Raw genomic sequence first — 26,848 nt, forward strand, 5'->3', positions numbered from 1 at the left:
CAGATGGATTAGAATGGTGATTGCACAAGCTTATGCACAGGCTGAACTCCCAGCTCCTGCTGCTATTAAAGCCCATTCTACTCAGTCTGTTGGACCTTCTTGGGTGGCCCGCTGTGGCGCATCCCCAGAACAATTGTGCAAGGTGGCTACATGGTCATCTGTGAACACGTTTTTTAAGTTCTATGCCTTTTACACCTTCGCCTCCCAGGATGCTTCCTTTAGAAGCCGGATTCTCACATTCACTAAGGCGCGTCCCCTCCATTGGGGAACTGCTTTAGGACATTCCCGATGTATTCCCTGTGGAAACCAATGAAACCTGCTGCAGAAATGGAGAGTTATAGTAGACTTACCATTGTTAACTCTCTTTCTGTAAGGTACATTAGGTTACACAGGGCGCCCACCCTGACGCACTTAGTTTCTTTGGGTTGTATGGCATTAGCTGCTGGTACCTTCTCCTGTCGCGAGAATGTGGTTCTATGTGACTAACAGCTGCTATCTCTCTTGCCTGCTCCTGCATTGGACTGATTAATGAAACTGAGCTCTCAGTGCCTGGAGGCGGGGTTATAGAGGAGGCTCCTATGCATCTGGGACAGCTAAAGCTTTAGACTGCTGGAGCCTTAGGATCAAGATCCATCTCTACACCCCAATGTTTTCCCTGTAAAACATAATGTACCTCGCAGAAAGAGAGTTAACAATGGTAAGTCTACCATAAATCTTCTTTTCGGAAATAAAAGACTGTCCACAAAAATACTATGTTTAATAAAATGTGAGAAAATACCTTTATATTACAAAGTTTGACATGGATATATTTTCATAAATAATTATTTAACAAAATGTGACTTTAATCATTTCCATAAATCAGAAGATTTCTCCTTCCCTGTATGAGTTCTCTGATGTCTAACAAGAGCTGATTTATCTGTAAAACATTTCCCACACTCAAAGCATGGAAATGGCCTCTCACCTGTGTGACATCTCTGATGTTTATTAAGATATGATCTTTTGGGGAAACATTTCCCACACTCAGAGCATGCAAATGGCTTCTCACCTGTGTGATGTCTCTGGTGTGTAGTAAGATCTGGTTTCTGTGTAAAACATTTCCCACACTCAAAGCATGCAAATGGCTTCTCGCCTGTGTGACTTCTCTGATGTGTAACAAGAACTGATTTATTAGCAAAACATTTCCCACACTCACTGCATGCAAAGGGTCTCTCCCCTGTGTGTTGTCTCTGATGTGTAACAAGATCTGATTTCTGTGTAAAACATTTCCCACAATAAGAACATGGAAACGGCTTCTCACCTGTGTGACGCCTCTGATGTATAACAAGAAGTGACTTGTATTCAAAACATTTCTCACACTCAGAGCATGGAAATGGTTTCCTACCTGTGTGAATTCTCTGATGTGTAACAAGCTGTGATTTATTTGTAAACCATTTCCCACACTCAGAGCATGGAAACGGCTTCTCACCTGTGTGTCTTTTCTCATGTATAAGAAGATGTGATTTGCGTGTAAAACATTTCCCACACTCTGAACATGCAAACGGTTTCTCACCTGTGTGACATATCTGATGTGTAAGAAGAATGGATTTATTAGCAAAACTTTTCCCACACTCGGAGCATGCAAATGGTCGCTCACCTGTGTGGTGTCTCTGATGTGTTACAAGATCTGATTTCTGTGTAAAACATTTCCCACACTCAGAACATGGAAATGGCTTCTCTCCTGTGTGACATCTCTCATGTCTAACAAGATGTGATTTATATGTAAAACATTTCCCACACTCAGAACACGAAAATGTTTTTTCACTAGCCTTAGTTGGCTGATTAGTAATAAGATTTGTTTCCTGTGTAAAAAAACTGCCATCCATAGTACACGGACACCTTGTGGCTACTGTAAAAGCTGTACTATGTGTAACAGTATCTGAGCAATCAGGAGAACATTGCTCATGGTCAGAGGGTTGAGATGACATATCTGTACTGCGACATGCTAGAGGTAGATTTGGGGTAAACGGGTTTCCTCCTGGAGAATCCAGTCTGATGTCATCTTCTATTTTAAAGTCTTGAGATAACATGAGACATTCTTCCGAGATCTTCCTGCTGTTACCTCCATCTGCAGGGAATAAAATAAATGTAACCATTATATCCATATAAATAGATTACCTTTTCCTATAAAAATTATGGTAAGAAATTCACAAATTACCATCAAATGGGTAAATTCAAGCTGTTACAAGGTACAGTGTATAACTCAGTAACGGAGGGGATTACATGTGTATATTACAGGGTACACATATAACTCAGTAACGAACGTGTAACCTGTGCTACACGTACAGCGGTGATTACATGTGTATATTACAGGGTACACATATAACTCAGTAACGGACATGTAACCTGTGCTACACGTACAGAGGGGATTACATGTGTATATTACAGGGTACACATATAACTCAGTAACGGACATGTAACCTGTGCTACACATACAGAGGGGATTACATGTGTATATTACAGGGTACACATATAACTCAGTAACGAACGTGTAACCTGTGCTACACATACAGCGGGGATTACATGTGTGTGTTACAGGGTACACATATAACTCAGTAACGGATGTGTAACCTGTGCTACATATACAGCAGGGATTACATGTGCGTGTTACAGGGTACACATATAACTCAGTAACGAACGAGTAACCTGTGCTACACATACAGCGGGGATTACATGTGTGTGTTACAGGGTACACATATAACTCAGTAACGAACGTGTAACCTGTGCTACACATACAGCATGGATTACATGTGTGTGTTACAGGGTACACATATAACTCAGTAGCGGACGTGTAACCTGTGCTACACATACAGCGGGGATTACATATGTGTGTTACAGGGTACACATATAACTCAGTAACGGACATGTAACCTGTGCTACACATACAGAGGGGATTACATGTGTATATTACAGGGTACACATATAACTCAGTAACGAACGTGTAACCTGTGCTACACATACAGCATGGATTACATGTGTGTGTTACAGGGTACACATATAACTCAGTAGCGGACGTGTAACCTGTGCTACACATACAGCGGGGATTACATGTGTGTGTTACAGGGTACACATATAACTCAGTAACGGACATGTAACCTGTGCTACACATACAGCGGGGATTACATGTGTGTGTTACAGGGTACACATATAACTCAGTAACGGACATGTAACCTGTGCTACACATACAGCGGGGATAACATGTGTATATTACAGGGTACACATATAACTCAGTAACGAACGTGTAACCTGTGCTACACATACAGCGGGGATCACATATGTATATTACAGGCAGATATAACTTTTGCAGAGAGAGTTAGATTTGGGTGGGTTATTTTGTTTCTGTGCAGGGTAAATACTGGCTGCTTTATTTTTACACTGCAATTTATATTGCAGATTGAACACACCACACCCAAATCTATTTCTCTCTGCACATGTTATATCTGCCCCACCTGCAGTGCACATGGTTTTGCCCAAATGCTAAAAAATGTCCTGCTGCGTTCAACTTGGAATTACCCCCATAACTCAGTAACGGACGTGTAACCTGTGCTACACGTACAGCGGGGATTACATGTGTGTTACAGGGTACGGCGTATAACTCAGTAACGGACATGTAACCTGTGCTACACGTACAGCGGGGATTACATGTGTATATTACAGGGTACGGCGCCTAACTCAGTAACGGACGTGTAACCTGTGCTACACATACAGAGGGGATTACATGTGTGTGTTACAGGGTACGGCGTATAACTCAGTAACGGACATGTAACCTGTGCTACACATACAGCGGGGATTACATTTGCGTGTTACAGGGTACACATATAACTCAGTAACGAACATGTAACCTGTGCTACACATACAGCAGGGATTACATGTGCGTGTTACAGGGTCACATATAACTCAGTAACGAACGTGTAACCTATGCTACACATACAGCGGGGATTACATGTGTGTGTTACAGGGTCACATATAACTCAGTAACGAACGTGTAACCTGTGCTACACATACAGCGGGGATTAAATGTGCGTGTTACAGGGTATACATATAACTCAGTAACGAACGTGTAACCTGTGCTACAAATACAGCGGGGATCACATGTGTATATTACAGGGTACACATATAACACAGTAACGGACATGTAACCTGTGCTACACATACAGCGGGGATTACATGTGTGCGTTACAGGGTCACATATAACTCAGTAACGAACGTGTAACCTGTGCTACACATACAGCGGGGATCACATGTGTATATTACAGGGTACGGCGCCTAACTCAGTAACGGACGTGTAACCTGTGCTACACATACAGCGGGGATTACATGTGTATATTACAGGGTATACATATAACTCAGTAACGGACATGTAACCTGTGCTACACATACAGCGGGGATTACATGTGTTTGTAACAGGGTACGGCGTATAACTCAGTAACGGACGTGTAACCTGTGCTACACATACAGTGGGGATTACATGTGTATATTACAGGGTATACATATAACTCAGTAACGGACATGTAACCTGTGCTACACATATAGCGGGGATTACATATGTGTGTTACAGGGTACACATATAACTCAGTAACGGACATGTAACCTGTGCTACACATACAGAGGGGATTACATGTGTATATTACAGGGTACACATATAACTCAGTAACGAACGTGTAACCTGTGCTACACATACAGCATGGATTACATGTGTGTGTTACAGGGTACACATATAACTCAGTAGCGGACGTGTAACCTGTGCTACACATACAGCGGGGATTACATGTGTGTGTTACAGGGTACACATATAACTCAGTAACGGACATGTAACCTGTGCTACACATACAGCGGGGATTACATGTGTGTGTTACAGGGTACACATATAACTCAGTAACGGACATGTAACCTGTGCTACACATACAGCGGGGATAACATGTGTATATTACAGGGTACACATATAACTCAGTAACGAACGTGTAACCTGTGCTACACATACAGCGGGGATCACATATGTATATTACAGGCAGATATAACTTTTGCAGAGAGAGTTAGATTTGGGTGGGTTATTTTGTTTCTGTGCAGGGTAAATACTGGCTGCTTTATTTTTACACTGCAATTTATATTGCAGATTGAACACACCACACCCAAATCTATTTCTCTCTGCAGAGGGGATTACATGTGTATATTACAGGGTACACATATAACTCAGTAACGAACGTGTAACCTGTGCTACACATACAGTGGGGATTACATGTGTGTGTTACAGGGTACACATATAACTCAGTAACGAACGTGTAACCTGTGCTACACATACAGTGGGGATCACATGTGTATATTACAGGGTACACATAAAACTCAGTAACGAAAGTTTAACCTGTGCTACACATACAGAAGGAATTAAATGTGTGTTACAGGGTACGGCATATAACTCAGTAACGGACGTGTAATCTGTGCTACACATACAGCGGGGATCACATGTGTATATTACAGGGTACGGCGTATAACTCAGTAACAGACGTGTAACCTGTGCTACACATATAGCAGGGATTAAATGTGTGTTACAGGGTACGGCGTATAACTCAGTAACGGACGTGTAACCTGTGCTAAACCGGGCATGTAACCTGTGCTACACATACAGCGGGGATTACATGTGTGTTACTGTGTACACATATAACTCAGTAACGAACGTGCAACCTGTGCTACGGATTCAGTGGGGATTACATGTGTGTGTTACAGGGTACACTTATAACTCAGTAACAGACGTGTAACCTGTGCTACACATAAAGCAGGGATCAAATGTGTGTTACAGGGTACGGCGTATAACTCAGTAACGGACGTGTAATCTGTGCTACACATACAGCGGGGATTACATGTGTGTGTTACAGGGTACGGCGTATAACTCAGTAACAGACATGTAATCTGTGCTACACATACAGCGGGGATTACATGTGTGTTACAGGGTACGGCGTATAACTCAGTAACGGACGGGTAACCTGTGCTACACATACAGCGGGGATTATATGTGTGTGTTACAGGGTACACATATAACTCAGTAACGGACGTGTAACCTGTGCTACACATACAGCGGGGATTACATATATGCGTTACAGGGTCACAGATAACTCAGTAACGAACGTGTAACCTGTGCTACACATACAGCGGGGATTACATGTGTATATTACAGGGTACACATATAACTCAGTAACGGACGTGTAACTTGTGCTACACATACAGCAGGGATTACATGTGTATATTACAGGGTACACATATAACTCAGTAACGGACATGTAACTTGTGCTACACATACAGCGGGGATTACATGTGTATATTACAGGGTACACATATAACTCAGTAACGGACGTGTAACTTGTGTTACACATACAGCGGGGATTACATGTGTATATTACAGGATACACATATAACTCAGTAACGGACGTGTAACCTGTGCTACAGATACAGCGGAGATTACATGTGTGTGTTACAGGGTACACTTGTAACTCAGTAACGAACGTGTAACCAGTGCTACACATACAGTGGGGATTACATGTGTGTGTTACAGGGTACACTTGTAACTCAGTAACGAACGTGTAACCTGTGCTACACATACAGCGGGGATTACATGTGCGTGTTACAGGGTACACATATAACTCAGTAACGGACGTGTAACCTGTGCTACACATACAGCGGGGATTACATGTGTGGGTTACAGGGTACGGCGTATAACTCAGTAACGAACGTGTAACCTGTGCTACACATACAGCGGGGATTACATGTGTGGGTTACAGGGTACGGCGTATAACTCAGTAACGAACGTGTAACCTGTGCTACACATACAGCGGGGATTACATGTGTGGGTTACAGGGTACGGCGTATAACTCAGTAACGAACGTGTAACCTGTGCTACACATACAGTGGGGATTACATGTCTGTGGTACAGGGTACAATTATAATTCAGTAACGAACGTGTAACCTGTGCTACACATACAGCGGGGATTACATGTGTGTGTTACAGGGTACACTTATAATTCAGTAACGAACGTGTAACCTGTGCTACACATACAGTGGGGATTACATGTGTATATTACAGGGTACACATATAACTCAGTAACGGATGTGTAACCTGTGCTACACATACAGTGGGGATCACATGTGTATATTACAGGGTACACATATAACTCAGTAACGAACGTGTAACCTGTGCTACACATACAGCAGGGATTAAATGTGTGTTACAGGGTACGGCGTATAACTCAGTAACGGACGTGCAATCTGTGCTACACATACAGTGGGTATCACATGTGTATATTACAGGGTACACATATAACTCAGTAACGAACGTGTAACCTGTGCTACACATACAGCGGGGATTACATGTGTATATTACAGGGTACGGCGTATAACTCAGGAACGGACGTGTAATCTGTGCTACACATACAGCGGAAATTACATGTGTGTTACAGGGTACACATATAACTCAGTAACGGACATGTAACCTGTGCTACACATATAGCGGGGATTACATGTGTGTTACAGGGTACACATATAACTCAGTAACGAACGTGTAACCTGTGCTACACATACAGCGGGGATTACATGTGTGCGTGTTACAGGGTACGGCGTATAACTCAGTAACGGACGTGTAACCTGTGCTACACATACAGTGGGGATTACATGTCTGTGGTACAGGGTACAATTATAATTCAGTAACGAACGTGTAACCTGTGCTATACATACAGCGGGGATTACATGTGTGGGTTACAGGGTACGGCGTATAACTCAGTAACGAACGTGTAACCTGTGCTACACATACAGCGGGGATTACATGTGTGTGTTACAGGGTACACTTATAATTCAGTAACGAACGTGTAACCTGTGCTACACATACAGTGGGGATTACATGTGTATATTACAGGGTACACATATAACTCAGTAACGGATGTGTAACCTGTGCTACACATACAGTGGGGATCACATGTGTATATTACAGGGTACACATATAACTCAGTAACGAACGTGTAACCTGTGCTACACATACAGCGGGGATTACATGTGTATATTACAGGGTACGGCGTATAACTCAGGAACGGACGTGTAATCTGTGCTACACATACAGCGGGGATTACATGTGTGTTACAGGGTACACATATAACTCAGTAACGAACGTGTAACCTGTGCTACACATACAGCGGGGATTACATGTGTGCGTGTTACAGGGTACGGCGTATAACTCAGTAACGGACGTGTAACCTGTGCTACACATACAGCGGGGATTACATGTGTGTTACAGGGTACACATATAACTCAGTAACGAACGTGTAACCTGTGCTACACATACAGTGGGGATTACATGTGTATATTACAGGGTACACATATAACTCAGTAACGAACGAGTAACCTGTGCTACACATACAGCGGGGATTACATGTGTATATTACAGGGTACACATATAACTCAGTAACGAACGAGTAACCTGTGCTACACATACAGTGGGGATTACATGTGTATATTACAGGTTACACATATAACTCAGTAACGGACGTGTAACCTGTGCTATACATACAGCGGGGATTACATGTGTGGGTTGCAGGGTGCGGCGTATAACTCAGTAACGGACGTGTAACCTGTGCTACATATACAGCGGGATTCAAATGTGTATATTACAGGGTACGGCGTATAACTCAGTAACGGACGTGTAACCTGTGCTACACATACAGCAGGGATTACATGTGTATATTACAGGGTACACATATAACTCAGTAACGAACAAGTAACCTGTGCTACACATACAGAGGGGATTACATGTGTGTGTTACAGGGTACACATATAACTCAGTAACGAACGTGTAACCTGTGCTACACATACAGCGGGATTCACATGTGTATATTACAGGGTACGGCGTATAACTCAGTAACGAACAAGTAACCTGTGCTACACATACAGAGGGGATTACATGTGTGTGTTACAGGGTACACATATAACTCAGTAACGAACGTGTAACCTGTGCTACACATACAGTGGGGATCACATGTGTGTGTTACAGGATACACTTATAATTCAGTAACGAACGTGTAACCTGTGCTACACATACAGTGGGGATCACATGTGTGTGTTACAGGGTACACATATAACTCAGTAACGAACGTGTAACCTGTGCTACACATACAGCGGGATTCACATGTGTATATTACAGGGTACGGCGTATAACTCAGTAACGGACGTGTAACCTGTGCTACACATACAGCAGGTATTACATGTGTATATTACAGGGTACACATATAACTCAGTAACGAACGTGTAACCTGTGCTATACATACAGCGGGATTCACATGTGTATATTACAGGGTATACATATAACTCAGTAACGGACGTGTAACCTGTGCTACACATACAGCGGGGATTACATGTGTGTGTTACAGGGTACACATATAACTCAGTAACGGATGTGTAACCTGTGCTACACATACAGCGGGGATTACATGTGTATATTACAGGGTACGGCGTATAACTCAGTAACGGACGTGTAACCTGTGCTAAACCGGGCATGTAACCTGTGCTACACATACAGCGGGGATTACATGTGTGTTACAGAGTACACATATAACTCAGTAACGAACGTGTAACCTGTGCTACACATACAGCGGGGATTACATGTGTGTTACAGGATACACATATAACTCAGTAACGAACGTGTAACTTGTGCTACACATACAGCGGGGATTACATGTGTATATTACAGGGTACACATATAACTCAGTAACGAACGAGTAACCTGTGCTACACATACAGTGGGGATTACATGTGTATATTACAGGGTACACATATAACTCAGTAACGGACGTGTAACCTGTGCTATACATACAGCGGGGATTACATGTGTGGGTTACAGGGTACGGCGTATAACTCAGTAACGGACGTGTAACCTGTGCTACATATACAGCGGGATTCAAATGTGTATATTACTGGGTACGGCGTATAACTCAGTAACGGATGTGTAACCTGTGCTACACATACAGCAGGGATTACATGTGTATATTACAGGGTACACATATAACTCAGTAACGAACAAGTAAACTGTGCTACACATACAGAGGGGATTACATGTGTGTGTTACAGGGTACACATATAACTCAGTAACGAACGTGTAACCTGTGCTACACATACAGCGGGATTCACATGTGTATATTACAGGGTACGTCGTATAACTCAGTAACAGACGTGTAACCTGTGCTACACATACAGCGGGGATTACATGTGTATATTACAGGGTACGTCGTATAACTCAGTAACAGACGTGTAACCTGTGCTACACATACAGCAGGGATTACATGAGTATATTACAGGTTACACATATAACTCAGTAACGAACATGTAACCTGTGCTATACATACAGCGGGATTCACATGTGTATATTACAGGGTATACATATAACTCAATAACGGACGTGTAACCTGTGCTACACATACAGCGGGGATTACATGTGTGTGTTACAGGGTACACTTATAATTCAGTAACGGATGTGTAACCTGTGCTACACATACAGCGGGGATTACATGTGTATATTACAGGGTATGGCGTATAACTCAGTAACGGACGTGTAACCTGTGCTAAACCGGGCATGTAACCTGTGCTACACATACAGCGGGGATTACATGTGTGTTACAGAGTACACATATAACTCAGTAACGAACGTGTAACCTGTGCTACACATACAGCGGGGATTACATGTGTATATTACAGGGTACACATATAACTCAGTAACGAACGTGTAACTTGTGCTACACATACAGCGGGGATTACATGTGTATATTACAGGGTACACATATAACTCAGTAACGAACGAGTAACCTGTGCTACACATACAGAGGGGATTACATGTGTGTGTTACAGGGTACACATATAACTCAGTAACGGACGTGTAACCTGTGCTACACATACAGCGGGGATTACATGTGTGGGTTACAGGGTACGGCGTATAACTCAGTAACGGACGTGTAACCTGTGCTACACATACAGCGGGGATTACATGTGTGTGTTACAGGGTACACTTATAACTCAGTAACGGACGTGTAACCTGTGCTACACATACAGTGGGGATTTCATGTGTGTGTTACAGGGTACACTTATAACTCAGTAACGGATGTGTAAACTGTGCTACACATACAGCAGGGATTACATGTGTATATTACAGGGTACACATATAACTCAGTAACGAACGAGTAACCTGTGCTACACATACAGAGGGGATTACATGTGTGTGTTACAGGGTACACATATAACTCAGTAACGAACATGTAACTTGTGCTACACATACAGCGGGATTCACATGTGTATATTACAGGGTACACATATAACTCAGTAACGGACGTGTAACCTGTGCTACACATACAGCAGGGATTACATGTGTATATTACAGGGTACACATATAACTCAGTAACGGACATGTAACATGTGCTACACATACAGCGGGGATTATATATGTATATTACAGGGTACACATATAAAGAACATGTAACCTGTGCTACACATACAGTGGGGATTACATGTGTGTTACAGGGTACACATATAACTCAGTAATGAACGTATAACCTGTGCTACACATACAGTGGGGATTACATGTGTGTTACAGGGTACACATATAACTCAGTAATGAACGTATAACCTGTGCTACACATACAGTGGGGATTACATGTGTGTTACAGGGTACACATATAACTCAGTAATGAACGTATAACCTGTGCTACACATACAGCGGGGATTACATATGTATATTACAGGGTACACATATAACTCAGTAACGGGCATGTAACCTGTGCTACACATACAGCGGGGATTACATATGTATATTACAGGGTACACATATAACTCAGTAACGGGCATGTAACCTGTGCTACACATACAGCGGGGATTACATATGTATATTACAGGGTACACATATAACTCAGTAACGGGCATGTAACCTGTGCTACACATACAGCGGGAATTACATGTGTGTTACAGGGTACACATATAACTCAGTAATGAACGTATAACCTGTGCTACACATACAGCGGGGATTACATATGTATATTACAGGGTACACATATAACTCAGTAACGGGCATGTAACCTGTGCTACACATACAGCGGGGATTACATGTGCATATTACAGGGTACACATATAACTCAGTAACGGGCATGTAACCTGTGCTACACATACAGCGGGAATTACATGTGTGTTACAGGGTACGGGGTATAACTCAGTGGGGATCCACACAGTCTGGAAATTAACTGAGTCCCCAATACACATATAGGCGGCACTCCACAACAGAGTATGAGGCTTTGTGTAACATGAGAGCTTTCAGAACACAACTGCAGTAGTGTAACTGTATTTGTATAAATGGGTGTGTCTAATACATCATCCAATCAGACGCAGACGTGCAGGGTACCGGCAAGTTAGGTCCCTCCAGGCAGACCAGATCTTTTTCGGTGCCCATTTTGTATTCAGTTCCGGTCAGCACTCCCTTACTGTACATTGGACACCTCTGCGCAGTGCCATATAAGTGAATACACCACCCCCGACCCAGTCCCTGTAATGTAGTGTCCAGTTTAGGCGCGACGAAGATGCACAGTGTGAAAAGACGCAAGATGCACTCTAAAAGTGCGAGTTACAGAAACATGAACAGTATCCATGAGATATAGCAAAGGTACAGCTTAACTGGGGGACACTGGTAATCATGGGGTATAGTGGGCACGATGCTGGAGTAGGCACTTCTGTAAACTAAACACAGCTCACTACTGTCTCCCTCCTACTACACGTCTCTATTATCTGGGCCACAGATTATGACTAACAAAGCCCATAGAAGAGACCTGAACCGAACACTCAATACAGAACAGCACAAGAAAGAGTGTAACACAATAGGGATTAAGGGGAGGAGACGCAGTGTCCCACAGGTGGATTCAGAGATACTGGTCTAATGGTGAGAGCCAAAGATTCTCCTTTCTCTATCATGTCTTAGGGACACTGGTTACTTTGGGAAAGTTCCAAATCTGCCCCCAGGGGAGGGTACACTCCGACAAAGCTGCCCCTAGGGGAGGGTACACTCCAACAAAGCTGCCCCTAGGGAAGGGTACACTCCGACAAAGCTGCCCCTAGGGGAGGGTACACTCCGACAAAGCTGCCCCTAGGGAAGGGTACACTCCGACAAAGCTGCCCCTAGGGGAGGGTACACTCCGACAAAGCTGCCCCTAGGGAAGGGTACACTCCGACAAAGCTGCCCCTAGGGGAGGGTACACTCCGACAAAGCTGCCCCTAGGGGAGGGTACACTCCGACAAAGCTGCCCCTAGGGGAGGGTACACTCCAACAAAGCTGCCCCTAGGGGAGGATATACTCTGACAAATCTGCTCAGACAAGTTGATATCCGCTGCTTCCTGAAAAAGTAAAAGGGGAATTTAATAACTACCGCTAATTCCTTTTCTCGTAGTCCGTAGTAGATACTGGGAACTGTAGTTGGAAATTTGTTCACACTGCGCTTACTTAAATTGGGTCTATAAGATAATTGAAAACACATGCAACGGGGGTATTAATTTGATTTAACCACTTGCCTGGCATGGTGGCATCAGAAGCGACCATGCCTGCAAGTGCTCTGTCTGACCTGGTCGCACAGGATGCCACCAGTCAGATACAGAGTGTTAGCAGTGGCAGGAAAGAGAAACTTCCCTCCGCTGCTGCTGCCAGAGGTCAGCACGGCAGGATCCCCCCCCCCCCCCCTCCCCCATCAGCAGCTGCAGACAATGGCAGCTGCTGGTGAGAGTAAATGAACCCTCCCCAGCTGACCCCAGCACCCCCCTGCATACCTGTAGGCTGTCCTGGCTTTCAAAATGAAAGCCGCGATGATCGCGATGTTCCCGATCGATATTTCGATGTTTGCGGGGAAAAATATATATTTTTTTTAATTAAAAAAAATATATAATTTTTTCAACTAAAATCATTTGGGATAGGGTTAAATTCATGTTTTTCACCTAATTCACTCATAAAAAAACAACTATTGTACGGTGGTGAGCGTGGTATATTACATATACGATATTGAGCATACATACCGGTGTACTGCTAAAAGCATTTCTTCATTTTAGCATCATACAGCTTAATTGCACATTTGATACCTAGTGCTTGGAAAAGCACCTACATTGGGACAAATATAATTATTCTTTGCCGGACTGAAATGAACTTAGGTTCCAGCGGTGAGGTAACAAACCAGCACACACAATAACAAGATAGCAGCGCTAACTGTAACAGAAGAAAGCAGCGCTAACTATAATAAAGGATAGCAACGCTAATCAAACATGGAACAGGGAAAGCAACAGCAAACCCAACCAAGAACACTTACAACCAGGTAAGCAGGAAACAAAGCACTGAGGCGGGCGTGCAGTATCCACTACGGACTACGAGAAAAGGAATTACCGGTAGATATTAAATTCCTCTTTTCTCTAACGTCCTAGTGGATACTGGGAATTGAAGATTACCATGGGGACATCCCAAAGATCCCAGACCGGGTGGAAAAGTGTTGAGACCCATGCAAAACCGCCTGACCAAACTGAAGGTCATCCTTGGCCAAACTCATGTCGACTTCTGACCTGTCGACCTAATGACCAGGTCGACCTAATGACTGTCGACCTCAGTTGCGTTGACCTAACGACCGTATCCTGTCGAGCAGAAGCCAAGGCTAGTAACATAACCGTCTTCCACGTTAGGTATTTCAAGTCTACCCTATGTAAGGGTTCAAACCAATCCGATTGGAGAAAGGTCAAAACCACGTTGAAGTCCTACCGAGCCGTGGGAGGGACAAAGGGAGGTTGAATGTGCATAACCCCCTTTACAAATGTCTGTACTTCTGGAAGTACCGCCAGTTGTTTCTGTAAGAAGATGGAGAGAGAGACGAAATCTGAACTTTAATGGAGCCTAATCTTAGGCCCTTATCCACACCTGCTTGTAGGAACAGTAGAAATCGGCCCAGACGAAATTCCACAGGGGAATATTTCCTACTTTCACACCAAGAAACATATTTCTTCCAAATAAGGTGGTAATGCTTGGTAGTAACCACCTTACGGGCCTGGACCATAGTGGGAACAACCTTGGAAGGGAGATCCTTTTTAGCTAAAATCTCCCTCTCAACTTCCAAGCCGTCAAACGTAGCCACTGTAAGTCTGGATAGACAAACGGTCCTTCTTGAAGAAGGTCCCTGTGTAGTGGCAGAGGCCAGGGTTCCTCGTGAACCAACAACAGGAGGTCCGCATACCAGGTCCGCCGAGGCCAATCTGGGGCAATCATAATTGCCTGAACTCTTTCCTTTTTGATTCTTTTTAGAACTCTTGGAATGAGAGGAAGAGGAGGAAGCAGGTACACAAACTGGTAAGTCCATTGGGTCGTCAGAGCATCTACCGCTATTGCTTTTGGGTCCCTGGTTCTGGAGCAGTAACGATGGAGCTTCTTGTTGAGACGGGATGCCATCAGGTCTATTTGTGGACAGCCACAGCGGTGAATCAGATGTTGAAACACCCGAGGGTGAAGGCCCCATTCCCTCGGATGGAGGTCGTGCCTGCTGAGGTAGTCTGCTTCCCAGTTGCCCACTCCGGGAATGTTAATGGCTGAGATTGCCCTTGCGTTGGCTTACGCCCAGAGGAGTATTCTTGACACATCTCGCATTGCAGTCCTGCTTCTTGTTCCTCCCTGTTGATTGATGTATGCCACTGCCGTGGCGTTGTCCGACTGCACCTGGATGGCCTGATTCCGAAGAAGGTATGAGGCTTGCAGGAGAGCATTGTATATTGCTCTGAGTTCCAGGATGTTGATTGGAAGTGAGGATTCTTCACACGACCATTTCCCCTGGAACTGCGTACCTTGGGTCACAGCCCCCCAACCCCAGAGGCTGGCATCTGTTGTTAATAGAGTCCATGACTGGATATTGAAACTCCGACCCTCCACCAGATGGGAGACTTGAAGCCACCATAGTAGGGAGATTCTTGCTTTCGACGACAGAGTTATACTCTGGTGCATGTGCATGTGAAAGCCCGACCATTTGTCCAACAGATCCAGTTGGAATGGCCATGCATTAAAACTGCCATATTGTATTGCCTCGTAAGAGGCTATCATCTTGCCCAGCAAGCGAATGCAAGAATGAATTGAGATCCTGCGTGGTTTTAATACCAAGCGGACCACAGACTGGATTGTCAATGCCTTGTCCATTGGAAGGTAAACCTTCTGAGACATCGTATCCGGGGTCATTCCCAGGAACGGAATTCTCTGCGGTAGTTCCAGGTACAGGATTATGTTGACACACATCATGCGCAATTGCAGCATCATCTCCGTCATGACCTTTGTAAATACCCTTGGGGCTGTGGAGAGGCCATAGGGTAAGGCCTGAAACTGGAAGTGGGATATGCAAGTATGCATCCTTGACATCCAGGGATACGAGGACCTCCCGCTCCTCCAGACTTGTTATCACTGCCCTCAGTGATTAAATCTTGAATTTGAACACTCGAAGATAAGGGTTCAGGGATTTGAGGTTCAGGATCGGTTGTACAGAGCCATCCGGTTTCAGGACTACAAAGAGGCTTGACTAAAACCCCTTTGTGTGGAGCGGAGGAGGTATTGGAACAATAACTCCTGTTGAAAACTGTTTTTAAACTGCCTCTTGCAAGGTATCCCTTGCTATAAGTGAAGATGGTAAGTCTGACCTGGAGAATCTGAGAGGAGGGAGTTCCTGGAATTCCAGCCGATACCCTTGGGATACGAGATCCCACACCCAAGGATCCCGGCAGGACTCTGCCCATATGTGGGCGAAGTGTTGAATGCAAGCACCTACCTGAAAATCGCCTTGCTCCTGGGGCCACCCGTCATGCGGAGGGCTTTGTGGAAGAGGATCCTGAGGCCTGGTCCGAAGTTCCAGCAGCCGCATGTTCCACTAGCAGCATTGGAGGCACCTCTGGCTCTGCCTCTAAATCTGGCCACAGGAAAGGACTGCAGAGAGGGCCCAGGATAGGGACGTCTAGCAGGTGGCGCAGCAAACGTCAGATATGTAGATTTACCTGCAGTCGCCCGAGATATCCACTTGTTCAGTTCTTCCCCAAACAAGGCATCCACAGAGCTCTGCGAGCAGATACCGCCATAGCAGAGATACGCCCATTAATTATACACAGTTCCTTAACAGCCTCACTCATGAAGTTTGCAGCATCTCGGATACACTGTAGTAATGTAGCTATCTCCTCCTGAGTTAGTGTATGCAATCCTTTTAAAATAACATCAGACCATTTGAACATGGCTCTGGAAATCCAGCCGCACACTGTGGTAGGACGTTGGGCTACACCTGCCGCAGAATAAATAGACATAAGAGTGGTCTCTATTTTGTGATCAGCTGGGTCTTTGAGAAAAACAGCCCCGGGTACAGGTAGAACAATTTTACGTGACAGCCTGGATACAGACGTATCTGCTGTTGGGGTTTTTTCCCAGATCTTCCTATCCTCTATAGGAAAAGGGAAGGTATTTAGTACTCGTTTAGGAGTGATACATTTTTTAGCAGGATTTAACCATGCTGCCTTTGCCAGCGAATTTAATTCCTTAGAGACTGGGAAAGTTGCAGAGGATTTAGGCTTAACATGAAACTGCAATTCCTCTGTAGGTTCTGCTTCCTTGTCTGGAATATTGAGAACCTCCCTAATAGCAAAAATTAGGGGCTCAACTCCCGGGGACAGGGAATTACCCTCGTCCTCCACTAATGCACCCTCATCTAATTCTGGTAATTCAGAATCAGAGTCAGACTGCAATATCTGTGGGAGAGTAAGTTTATGAGAGACCACCAGGGGGGGCTGGGGAGCCTGTCTGTGGTCAGTAGTGGTTAACATAAACGTGTCCATAGACTGTTTCTCTCTTGTTTAGCCATGGCCAACTCTGAATTTATGTTAGTAATCATATTTTTAAAGGAATCCATCCACTCAGGTTCCTGCACATCACTATCCTGTGAGGGTAGTGAACACTGGGTACACATTAGAGACCCCTGTGAGGAAGGAGTAACATAGCCTTGCATGCAGTACACACAGAGTTATTAGGTGACATGCTTTTGCAGAAACCACAGAGTGAAAATAGAAAACACAGTGCAGTATCATAGAGACAGCACACTGATACTGGACAACCCTGAATGGAGTGACACAGAGAGGAATTGGACCAGCACACGATACCGCAGTAAGATCAGCGCCCCGCCGGGTACATATATTATGTCATTTACCTCACAGGGGTTAAACCGCTGATACTGCATTCCGCCCTTCACTATAACCCCCTGGTACCAGTATCGTTGGTGATACAGTGGGTTCTGTGGAGGAGAGGTCTACACATGCAGCCTGTACAGCAGCCGCAGGAAATGGCGCCTCAGAGCCGCTGGTCCCACTCTCTGGGATGCCTGTCCCCCCTGTAATGGAGCGCGGCCCCATTTTATACTGGCGCGTCTTTAGAATACAATAAAAATGAGTGTGGCACCCCTTTTATGGTAAATCGCCAGTGTGGGTACTCAGTGGGCACCTCAGCCCGTAGCTGGGTGAACACTGTCCCTTTATGCCGCCATTTTGCACCTGGGACCCGCTAACAGGACCCCGGCGTACTACTCAACGCACCGCGTCTTCAGCATCTGTTAAGGGTGGCGGCATGATGCTGGCGTGGGCTAAAACCTGAGGGGTATGAGATCAGCACCTCAGTGTCCTGTCAGCGGGGATACGAACAATTAACTCTAAGGAAGTTGTGTCGTTCCCCCCCACTAAGTCCCACGATGCAGGCAGACTGGTTGCCAACCAGCGCTGCCTAAAAATAATAAACTAAAATAGCACACAGAATTCATATCTTAAAGTGACAGGCTCCAGTGGACCCGATCTATACCTCAAGGTAATCTTCAATTCCAAGTATCCACTAGAACGTTAGAGAAAACATGCTAGGCAATACAGAATATAGAAACAAACCTATGCTATTACACAGCATTATATTTATGGCTCTTTTCTGTAATTAGTGTTTATTACTCACCTGTACGGATATCTGTTGGGATTTCCTCCTCCTTACACTGCTGATCACCCCTCACATACATCTCTTCTTCTCCCTCTGTATCTTCTGCCTTCATATCAGTCACATACGTCTCTTCTTCTCCCTCTATATCTTCTGCCTTCATATCAGTCACATACGTCTCTTCTCCCTCTATATCTTCTGTCTTCATATCAGTCACATATGTCTCTTCTTCTCCCTCTATATCTTCTAACTTCATATCAGTCACATACGTCTCTTCTTCTCCCTCTATAACTTCTGCCTTCATATCAGTCACATACGTCTCTTCTTCTCCCTCTATATCTTCTGCCTTCATATCAATCACATATATGTCTTCTTCTCCCTCTATATCTTCTGCCTTCATATCAATCACATACGTCTCTTCTTCTCCCTCTATATCTTCTGCCTTCATATCAGTCATATACGTCTCTTCTTCTCCCTCTATATCTTCTGCCTTCATATCAGTCACATACGTCTCTTCTTCTCCCTCTATATCTTCTGCCTTCATATCAGTCACATACGTCTCTTCTCCCTCTATATCTTCTGTCTTCATATCAGTCACATATGTCTCTTCTTCTCCCTCTATATCTTCTACCTTCATATCAGTCACATACGTCTCTTCTTCTCCCTCTATAACTTCTGCCTTCATATCAGTCACATACGTCTCTTCTTCTCCCTCTGTATCTTCTACCTTCATATCAGTCACATACGTCTCTTCTTCTCTCTCTATAGGTTCTACCTTAATATTAGTCTGACCTTCTCCCTAAGTAAACCAAAGAGCAAAAAACTTGCACTTGAATAAAATAAAATTGAGAGATAACACAGTATAGTGTCAATGTATAATATACACAGCTGCTCTACAGATCATACTGTGACAGTGACTTTGGTATATTGGTGAGACCCTAAATCCCACCTACCTGATCCTCCTGTGGGATCCTGTGATTCTCCTCTGTACAATCCTGGGAATATAGAGGACGGGGACATCTCTCTGGGGTATCTCTGTTACTGGGCCCATCTGTAGGAGACACACAGTGACTGAGTACAATGTATATATGTGATTATCAGGTGATGTGTGTATATAGGGGGACCCCATACCTGCTCTCCCCTGTACAATACATGACAGTCTCCTCTTACCCAGTGATGTGAGGGGCTGGTGATTCTCCATCATCACGTCCTTGTACAGACCCCTGTGTTCCTCTATATACTCCCCCTCCTGCATGGAGACATAGACAGTGACATCCTGATACAGTCATCACCCAGACACGTCCCCTGGTGTTACTGTATAATGTCCCATTCCCAGCAGTCACCACCCAGACACATCCCCTGGTGTTACTGTAGAATGCCCCATTCCCAGCAGTCACCTCTCCAGTCATCACCCAGACACATCCCTGGTGTTACTGTATAATGTCCCATTCCCAGCAGTCACCTCTCCAGTCATCACCCAGACACATCCCCTGGTGTTACTGTATAATGTCCCATTCCCAGCAGTCACTTCTCCAGTCATCACCCAGACACGTCCCCTGGTGTTACTGTATAATGTCCCATTCCCAGCAGTCACCTCTCCAGTCATCACCCAGACACGTCCCCTGGTGTTACTGTATAATGCCCCATTCCCAGCAGTCACCTCTCCAGTCATCACCCAGACACGTCCCCTGGTGTTAGTGTATAATGCCCCATTCCCAGCAGTCACCTCTCCAGTCAGCAGCTGAATGATCTTGTTGGTGAATTCTAGGATCTTCTGGTCATTGTGTCTCCCATGTATCAGTGAGTGAGGTAGAGGCACCGTGATGGGACTCTGAGTCCTGCTCAGTCCTCCCGACACACGGGGTAGGATGCTGAGTGTCTTCCTCACTACTGTGTAACACTGTGTATTGGGAGACATCAATGAAAGGCTGTATTAAACTCATCATATATTTAGTTTGAGTACAGTGTGCATAATAGGAATCAGGCCCTATGGGAAGCACCGCCGCGTCTCGCTAGCAGAAACACCGCCGCGTCTCACTAGCAGAAGCACCGCCGCGTCTCGATAGCAGAAGCACCGCCGCGTCTCGATAGCAGAAGCAACGCCGCGTCTCGATAGCAGAAGCAACGCCGCGTCTCGATAGCAGAAGCAACGCCGCGTCTCGATAGCAGAAGCAACGCCGCGTCTCGATAGCAGAAGCAACGCCGCGTCTCGATAGCAGAAGCAACGCCGCGTCTCGCTAGCAGAAGCACCGCCGCGTCTCGCTAGCAGAAGCACCTCAGCGTCTCGCTAGCAGAAGCACCTCAGCGTCTCGCTAGCAGAAGCACCGCCGTGTCTCGCTAGCAGAAGCACCGCCGTGTCTCGCTAGCAGAAGCACCGCCGTGTCTCGATAACAGAAGCACCGCCGTGTCTCGATAACAGAAGCACCGCCGTGTCTCGATAACAGAAGCACCGCCGTGTCTCACTAGCAGAAGCACAGCCGTGTATCGCTAGCAGAAGCACCGCCGTGTCTCGCTAGCAGAAGCACCGCCGTGTCTCGCTAGCGGAAGCACCGCCGTGTCTCGCTAGCGGAAGCACCGCAGTGTCTCGCTAGCGGAAGCACCGCCGTGTCTCGATAACGGAAGCACCGCCGTGTCTCGCTAGCAGAAGCACCGCAGCGTCTCGCTAGCAGAAGCACCGCAGCGTCTCGCTAGCAGAAGCACCGCAGCGTCTCGCTAGCAGAAGCACCGCAGCGTCTCGCTAGCAGAAGCACCGCCGCGTCTCGCTAGCAGAAGCACCGCCGCGTCTCGCTAGCAGAAGCACCGCCGCGTCTCGCTAGCAGAAGCACCGCCGTGTCTCGATAACAGAAGCACCGCCGTGTCTCGCTAGCAGAAGCACCGCCGTGTCTCGATAACAGAAGCACCGCCGTGTCTCGCTAGCAGAAGCACCGCAGCGTCTCGCTAGCAGAAGCACCGCCGTGTCTCGCTAGCAGAAGCACCGCCGCGTCTCGCTAGCAGAAGCACCGCCGTGTCTCGATAACAGAAGCACCGCCGTGTCTCGCTAGCAGAAGCACCGCCGTGTCTCGATAACAGAAGCACCGCCGTGTCTCACTAGCAGAAGCACCGCCGTGTCTCGATAACAGAAGCACCATCGTGTCTCGCTAGCAGAAGCACCGCCGTGTCTCGATAACAGAAGCACCATCGTGTCTCGCTAGCAGAAGCACCGCCGTGTCTCGCTAGCAGAAGCAACGCAGTGTCTCGCTAGCAGAAGCAACGCAGTGTCTCGCTAGCAGAAGCAACGCAGTGTCTCGCTAGCAGAAGCAACGCAGTGTCTCGCTAGCAGAAGCACCGCCGTGTCTCGCTAGCAGAAGCACCGCCGTGTCTCTATAGCAGAAGCACCGCCGTGTCTCGATAACAGAACCACCGCCGTGTCTCGATAACAGAAGCACCGCCGTCTCGCTAGCAGAAGCACTGCCGCGTCTCGCTAGCAGAAGCACCACAGCATCTCGCTAGCAGAAGCACTGCAGTGTCTCGCTAGCAGAAGCACCGCCGCGTCTCGCTAGCAGAAGCACCGCAGCGTCTCGCTAGCAGAAGCACCGCAGCGTCTCGCTAGCAGAAGCACCGCAGCGTCTCGCTAGCAGAAGCACCGCAGCGTCTCGCTAGCAGAAGCACCGCCGTGTCTCGCTAGCAGAAGCACCGCCGTGTCTCGATAACAGAAGCACCGCCGCGTCTCGCTAGCAGAAGCACCGCCGCGTCTCGCTAGCAGAAGCACCGCCGTGTCTCGATAACAGAAGCACCACCGTGTCTCGCTAGCAGAAGCACCGCAGTGTCTCGCTAGCGGAAGCACCGCAGTGTCTCGCTAGCGGAAGCACCATCGTGTCTCGCTAGCAGAAGCAACGCAGTGTCTCGCTAGCAGAAGCAACGCAGTGTCTCGCTAGCAGAAGCACCATCGTGTCTCGCTAGCAGAAGCACTGCCGTGTCTCGCTAGCAGAAGCACCGCCGTGTCTCGCTAGCAGAAGCACCGCCGTGTCTCGCTAGCAGAAGCACCGCCGTGTCTCGCTAGCAGAAGCACCGCCGTGTCTCGCTAGCAGAAGCACCGTCGTGTCTCGCTAGCAGAAGCACCGCCGTGTCTCGATAGCAGAAGCACCGTCGTGTCTCGCTACCAGAAGCACCGCCGTGTCTCGATAACAGAAGCACCGCCGTGTCTCGATAACAGAAGCACCGCCGTGTCTCGATAACAGAAGCACCGCCGTGTCTCGATAACAGAAGCACCGCCGTGTCTCGATAACAGAAGCACCGCCGTGTCTCGCTAGCAGAAGCACCGCCGTGTCTCGATAGCAGAAGCACCGTCGTGTCTCGATAGCAGAAGCACCGTCGTGTCTCGCTAGCAGAAGCACCGCCGTGTCTCGCTAGCAGAAGCACCGCCGTGTATCGCTAGCAGAAGCAACGCCGTGTCTCGCTAGCAGAAGCAACGCAGTGTCTCGCTAGCAGAAGCACCATCGTGTCTCGCTAGCAGAAGCACTGCCGTGTCTCGCTAGCAGAAGCACCGCCGTGTCTCGCTAGCAGAAGCACCGCCGTGTCTCGCTAGCAGAAGCACCGCCGTGTCTCGCTAGCAGAAGCACCGCCGTGTCTCGCTAGCAGAAGCACCGCCGTGTCTCGCTAGCAGAAGCACCGCCGTGTCTCGCTAGCAGAAGCACCGCCATGTCTCGCTAGCAGAAGCACCGCAGTGTCTCGCTAGCAGAAGCACCGCCGTGTCTCGCTAGCAGAAGCACCGCCGTGTCTCGCTAGTAGTGGCACCGCCCTTTAAAAATCAGGCAGAAACATGACCCGATATGATGGGGTTTACAACCTGACTCTTGATTAAAAAAAAAAAAGTCTCTGTTATGCAAGTGATGTAGTGCTATGTATAAGGTTTAAGTTTACATTGTAACTTTTGTTGTGGTGAGAGTGGGGCTGGGAGTGATCCTGTCACTGCTGCTGTGGTGAGAGCGGGGCTGGGAGTGATCCTGTCACTGGTGCTGTGGTGAGAGCGGGCTGGGAGTGATCCTGTCACTGGTGCTGTGGGGAGAGCGGGGCTGGGAGGGATCCTGTCACTGGTGCTGTGGGGAGAGCGGGGCTGGGAGGGATCCTGTCACTGGTGCTGTGGGGAGAGCGGGGCTGGGAGGGATCCTGTCACTGGTGTTGTGGGAAGAGTGGGGCTGGGAGGGATCCTGTCACTGGTGCTGTGGTGAGAGTGGTGCTGGGAGTTATCATGTCACTGGTGCTGTGGGGAGAGTGGGGCTGGGAGGGATCCTGTCACTGGTGCTGTGGTGAGAGTGGGGCTGGGAAGGATCCGGTCACTGGTGCTGTGGTGAGAGTGGGGCTGGGAAGGATCCGGTCACTGGTGCTGTGGTGAGAGTGGGGTTGGGAGGGATCCTGTCACTGCTGCTGTGGGGAGAGTGGGGCTGGGAGGGATCCTGTCACTGGTGCTGTGGGGAGAGTGGGGCTGGGAGGGATCCTGTCACTGGTACTGTGGGGAGAGTGGGGTAAGGAGGGATCCTGTCACTGGTGCTGTGGGGAGAGTGGGGCTGGGAGGGATCCTGTCACTGGTGCTGTGGGGAGAGTGGGGCTGGGAGGGATCCTGTCACTGGTGCTGTGGGGAGAGTGGGGCTGGGAGGGATCCTGTCACTGGTGCTGTGGGGAGAGTGGTGCCGAGAGGGACCAGTAAAAGTTACAAGTGACTGAAGGTGACTGGGAAGCGCAGCTGTGTGTGAAGAGTGTCAGTGATCCGGCGGCTGCCAGCAATAGGCGTACCGGTGGGGTCTGCGCCACCTATATTACAGTAATGGTGAGGTCTGCGACACCTGTATTATGGTGCGACACCTGTATTATAGTAATGGCGGGGTCTGCGCCGCCTGTATTACGGTAACGGCGGGGTCTGCTCCACCTGTAGTGTCAGCCACCTGTACAGGGATAACGCAGTACCAGAAGCTGCTCCAGCTGCACTATAACAAGGCACCAGAGGCTGCTCCACCTGTAGTACAGAAACCTGACACCAGAGCTGCTCAGCCTATATAATAATAATAATAATAATAACATTACCTGCTGCCAGACACAGCAATGGCTGCTATCTGCTCCTGCTGCCTTGTGGGAATGATAGAAGGAAGGCGGAGCTCAGACCAGGGGAAAATGGCCGCCGCTCCTGACGTCACTACACGGCCAGGGAACCTATTGCTGCTGCAGCTGCCGGACTGGTCTACAAGAAAATGGCCGCCGGCCTCCTGCACTGAGGACATGTATGGTAACAATTGTATTATTACAGAGGGCGGTGCTGTGGCCGGGGTGTAGGAGGGGAGGTGCCAGTCACCAGGAAGCAGCCTGTGCCAATCAGGCCCTACTTCCGGCCTGTGCGTTCCACCTTACGTCAGGCCTGTGCGTTCCACCTTACGTCAGGGCTGTGCGTTCTACACACAAGAAATGAGTTTCTATCGGCTGCTGCAGCCTCCCAGTGTCCGTTGAGATCAGGTAATGGCGTCTTACTATACAGGGGGAGCGGCCTGTGGTGTTATGTTATTATGCAGGGGAGCGGCCTGTAGTGTCCTGGTATTATTATTATTATACAGGAGGAGCAGCTTGTGGTGTCCTGTTATTATTATTATACAAGGGGAGCAGCCTGTGGTGTCCTGGTAATATTATAATACAGCGGAGCAGCCTGTGGTGTCCTGTTATTATTATACAGGGTGAGCGGCCTGTGGTGTCCTGTTATTCTTTTACAGGGGGATCAGCCTGTGTTGTCCTGGTATTATTATACAGGGGGAGCAGCCTGTGGTGTCCTGGTGTTATTATTATACAGGAGGAGCAGCCTGTGGTGTCCTGGTATTATTATACAGTTGTAGCGGCCTGTGTTGCCCTGGTATTATTATAATACAGGGGGTAGGTTTGTGTGGGGTAGGTGTGTGCACAGGTGAGATCGCTTATGTAAGTAGGTGAAAGGAAAATGAAGAACCGGTAACACGTCCACAGGAAACACATAATGGTGGAGTAATGTACGTGGGAGAGTAATAGGGGTGTGAAGGGCGTGAGAGTCCAGAGTAGATAAATATAGGGATTAGAGGAACGCTGCCTGGTGATCCTCTCATTCAGCCCTTTAGGAGCATTACTTATACCCCCTCCCCCCCGCCCCCCAATGTCACTTCCTCCAGACAGAACGCTGTGAGCACATTACTCCGCCATTGTGTTTCGTGTGGACACGTCTGGCCGATGTCGTGGAATGATGCATTCTGGGTATGTCAGATCGGGCATTTTTGGTGGTTTTGGAGTTTCGAATAAAAGTTAAGTTTTATCATTATATAAGTGTGTCCCCAGAGAGAGTCTTCTTTTCTCCTTTTATTATAGTATACAGGGGGAGCGGCCTGTGGTGTCCTATTAATATAATACAGTAGGAGTGTCCTGTTGATTCCTATAATTATTATTATACGGCGTGAGTCGTATATGGAGTGGTGTCCAGTTATTATTATTATTATTATTATTATAAAGAGGTATCAGGCTGTGGTGTCTTATTTTCTCTTAAATCCTAGTGGATACTGGAGATCTGTACTTTAGTACCATGGGGTATAGATCGGGTCCACTGGAACCTGCCACTTTAAAACCTTTAGTGTGTGTATGTGTGGGCTGGCTCCTTCTCTATGCCCCTCCTACCAGACTCAGGTTAGAAAAATGTGCCCAAGGAATCGGGTGCATTTCTCTGGAGCTCCAGAGAGTTTCCTTTATTTTTTATTTTAGTTATTTATTTCCAGGTAGTACTGGTTGGCAACCAGTCTACCTGCGGAGGGGGGACCGAACCAACCGCCTGAGGGT

General features: G+C 47.1%; 2 protein-coding genes across 2 annotated transcripts in view; one reads left to right on the plus strand and one right to left on the minus strand.

The window, feature by feature from the left end:
* The window catches only part of LOC135057085 (uncharacterized), a 653,135-nt gene that overhangs the window by 432,952 nt on the left and 193,335 nt on the right, over window positions 1–26,848 (plus strand).
* LOC135054560 (oocyte zinc finger protein XlCOF6-like) lies at window positions 785–25,130 on the minus strand. Its single transcript, XM_063957716.1, has 6 exons — window positions 25,094–25,130; window positions 20,763–20,936; window positions 20,207–20,285; window positions 19,990–20,087; window positions 19,058–19,835; window positions 785–2,104 (listed from the first exon to the last, which is right to left on the minus strand). The coding sequence occupies exons 3-6, from the start codon at window positions 20,238–20,240 to the stop codon at window positions 846–848; spliced, it is 2,169 nt and encodes a 722-aa protein (XP_063813786.1). The 5' UTR covers window positions 20,241–20,285; window positions 20,763–20,936; window positions 25,094–25,130; the 3' UTR covers window positions 785–845.

This window comes from Pseudophryne corroboree, chromosome 3, assembly GCF_028390025.1.
Source record: "Pseudophryne corroboree isolate aPseCor3 chromosome 3, aPseCor3.hap2, whole genome shotgun sequence".
In the NCBI taxonomy this organism is placed as follows: domain Eukaryota; kingdom Metazoa; phylum Chordata; class Amphibia; order Anura; family Myobatrachidae; genus Pseudophryne; species Pseudophryne corroboree.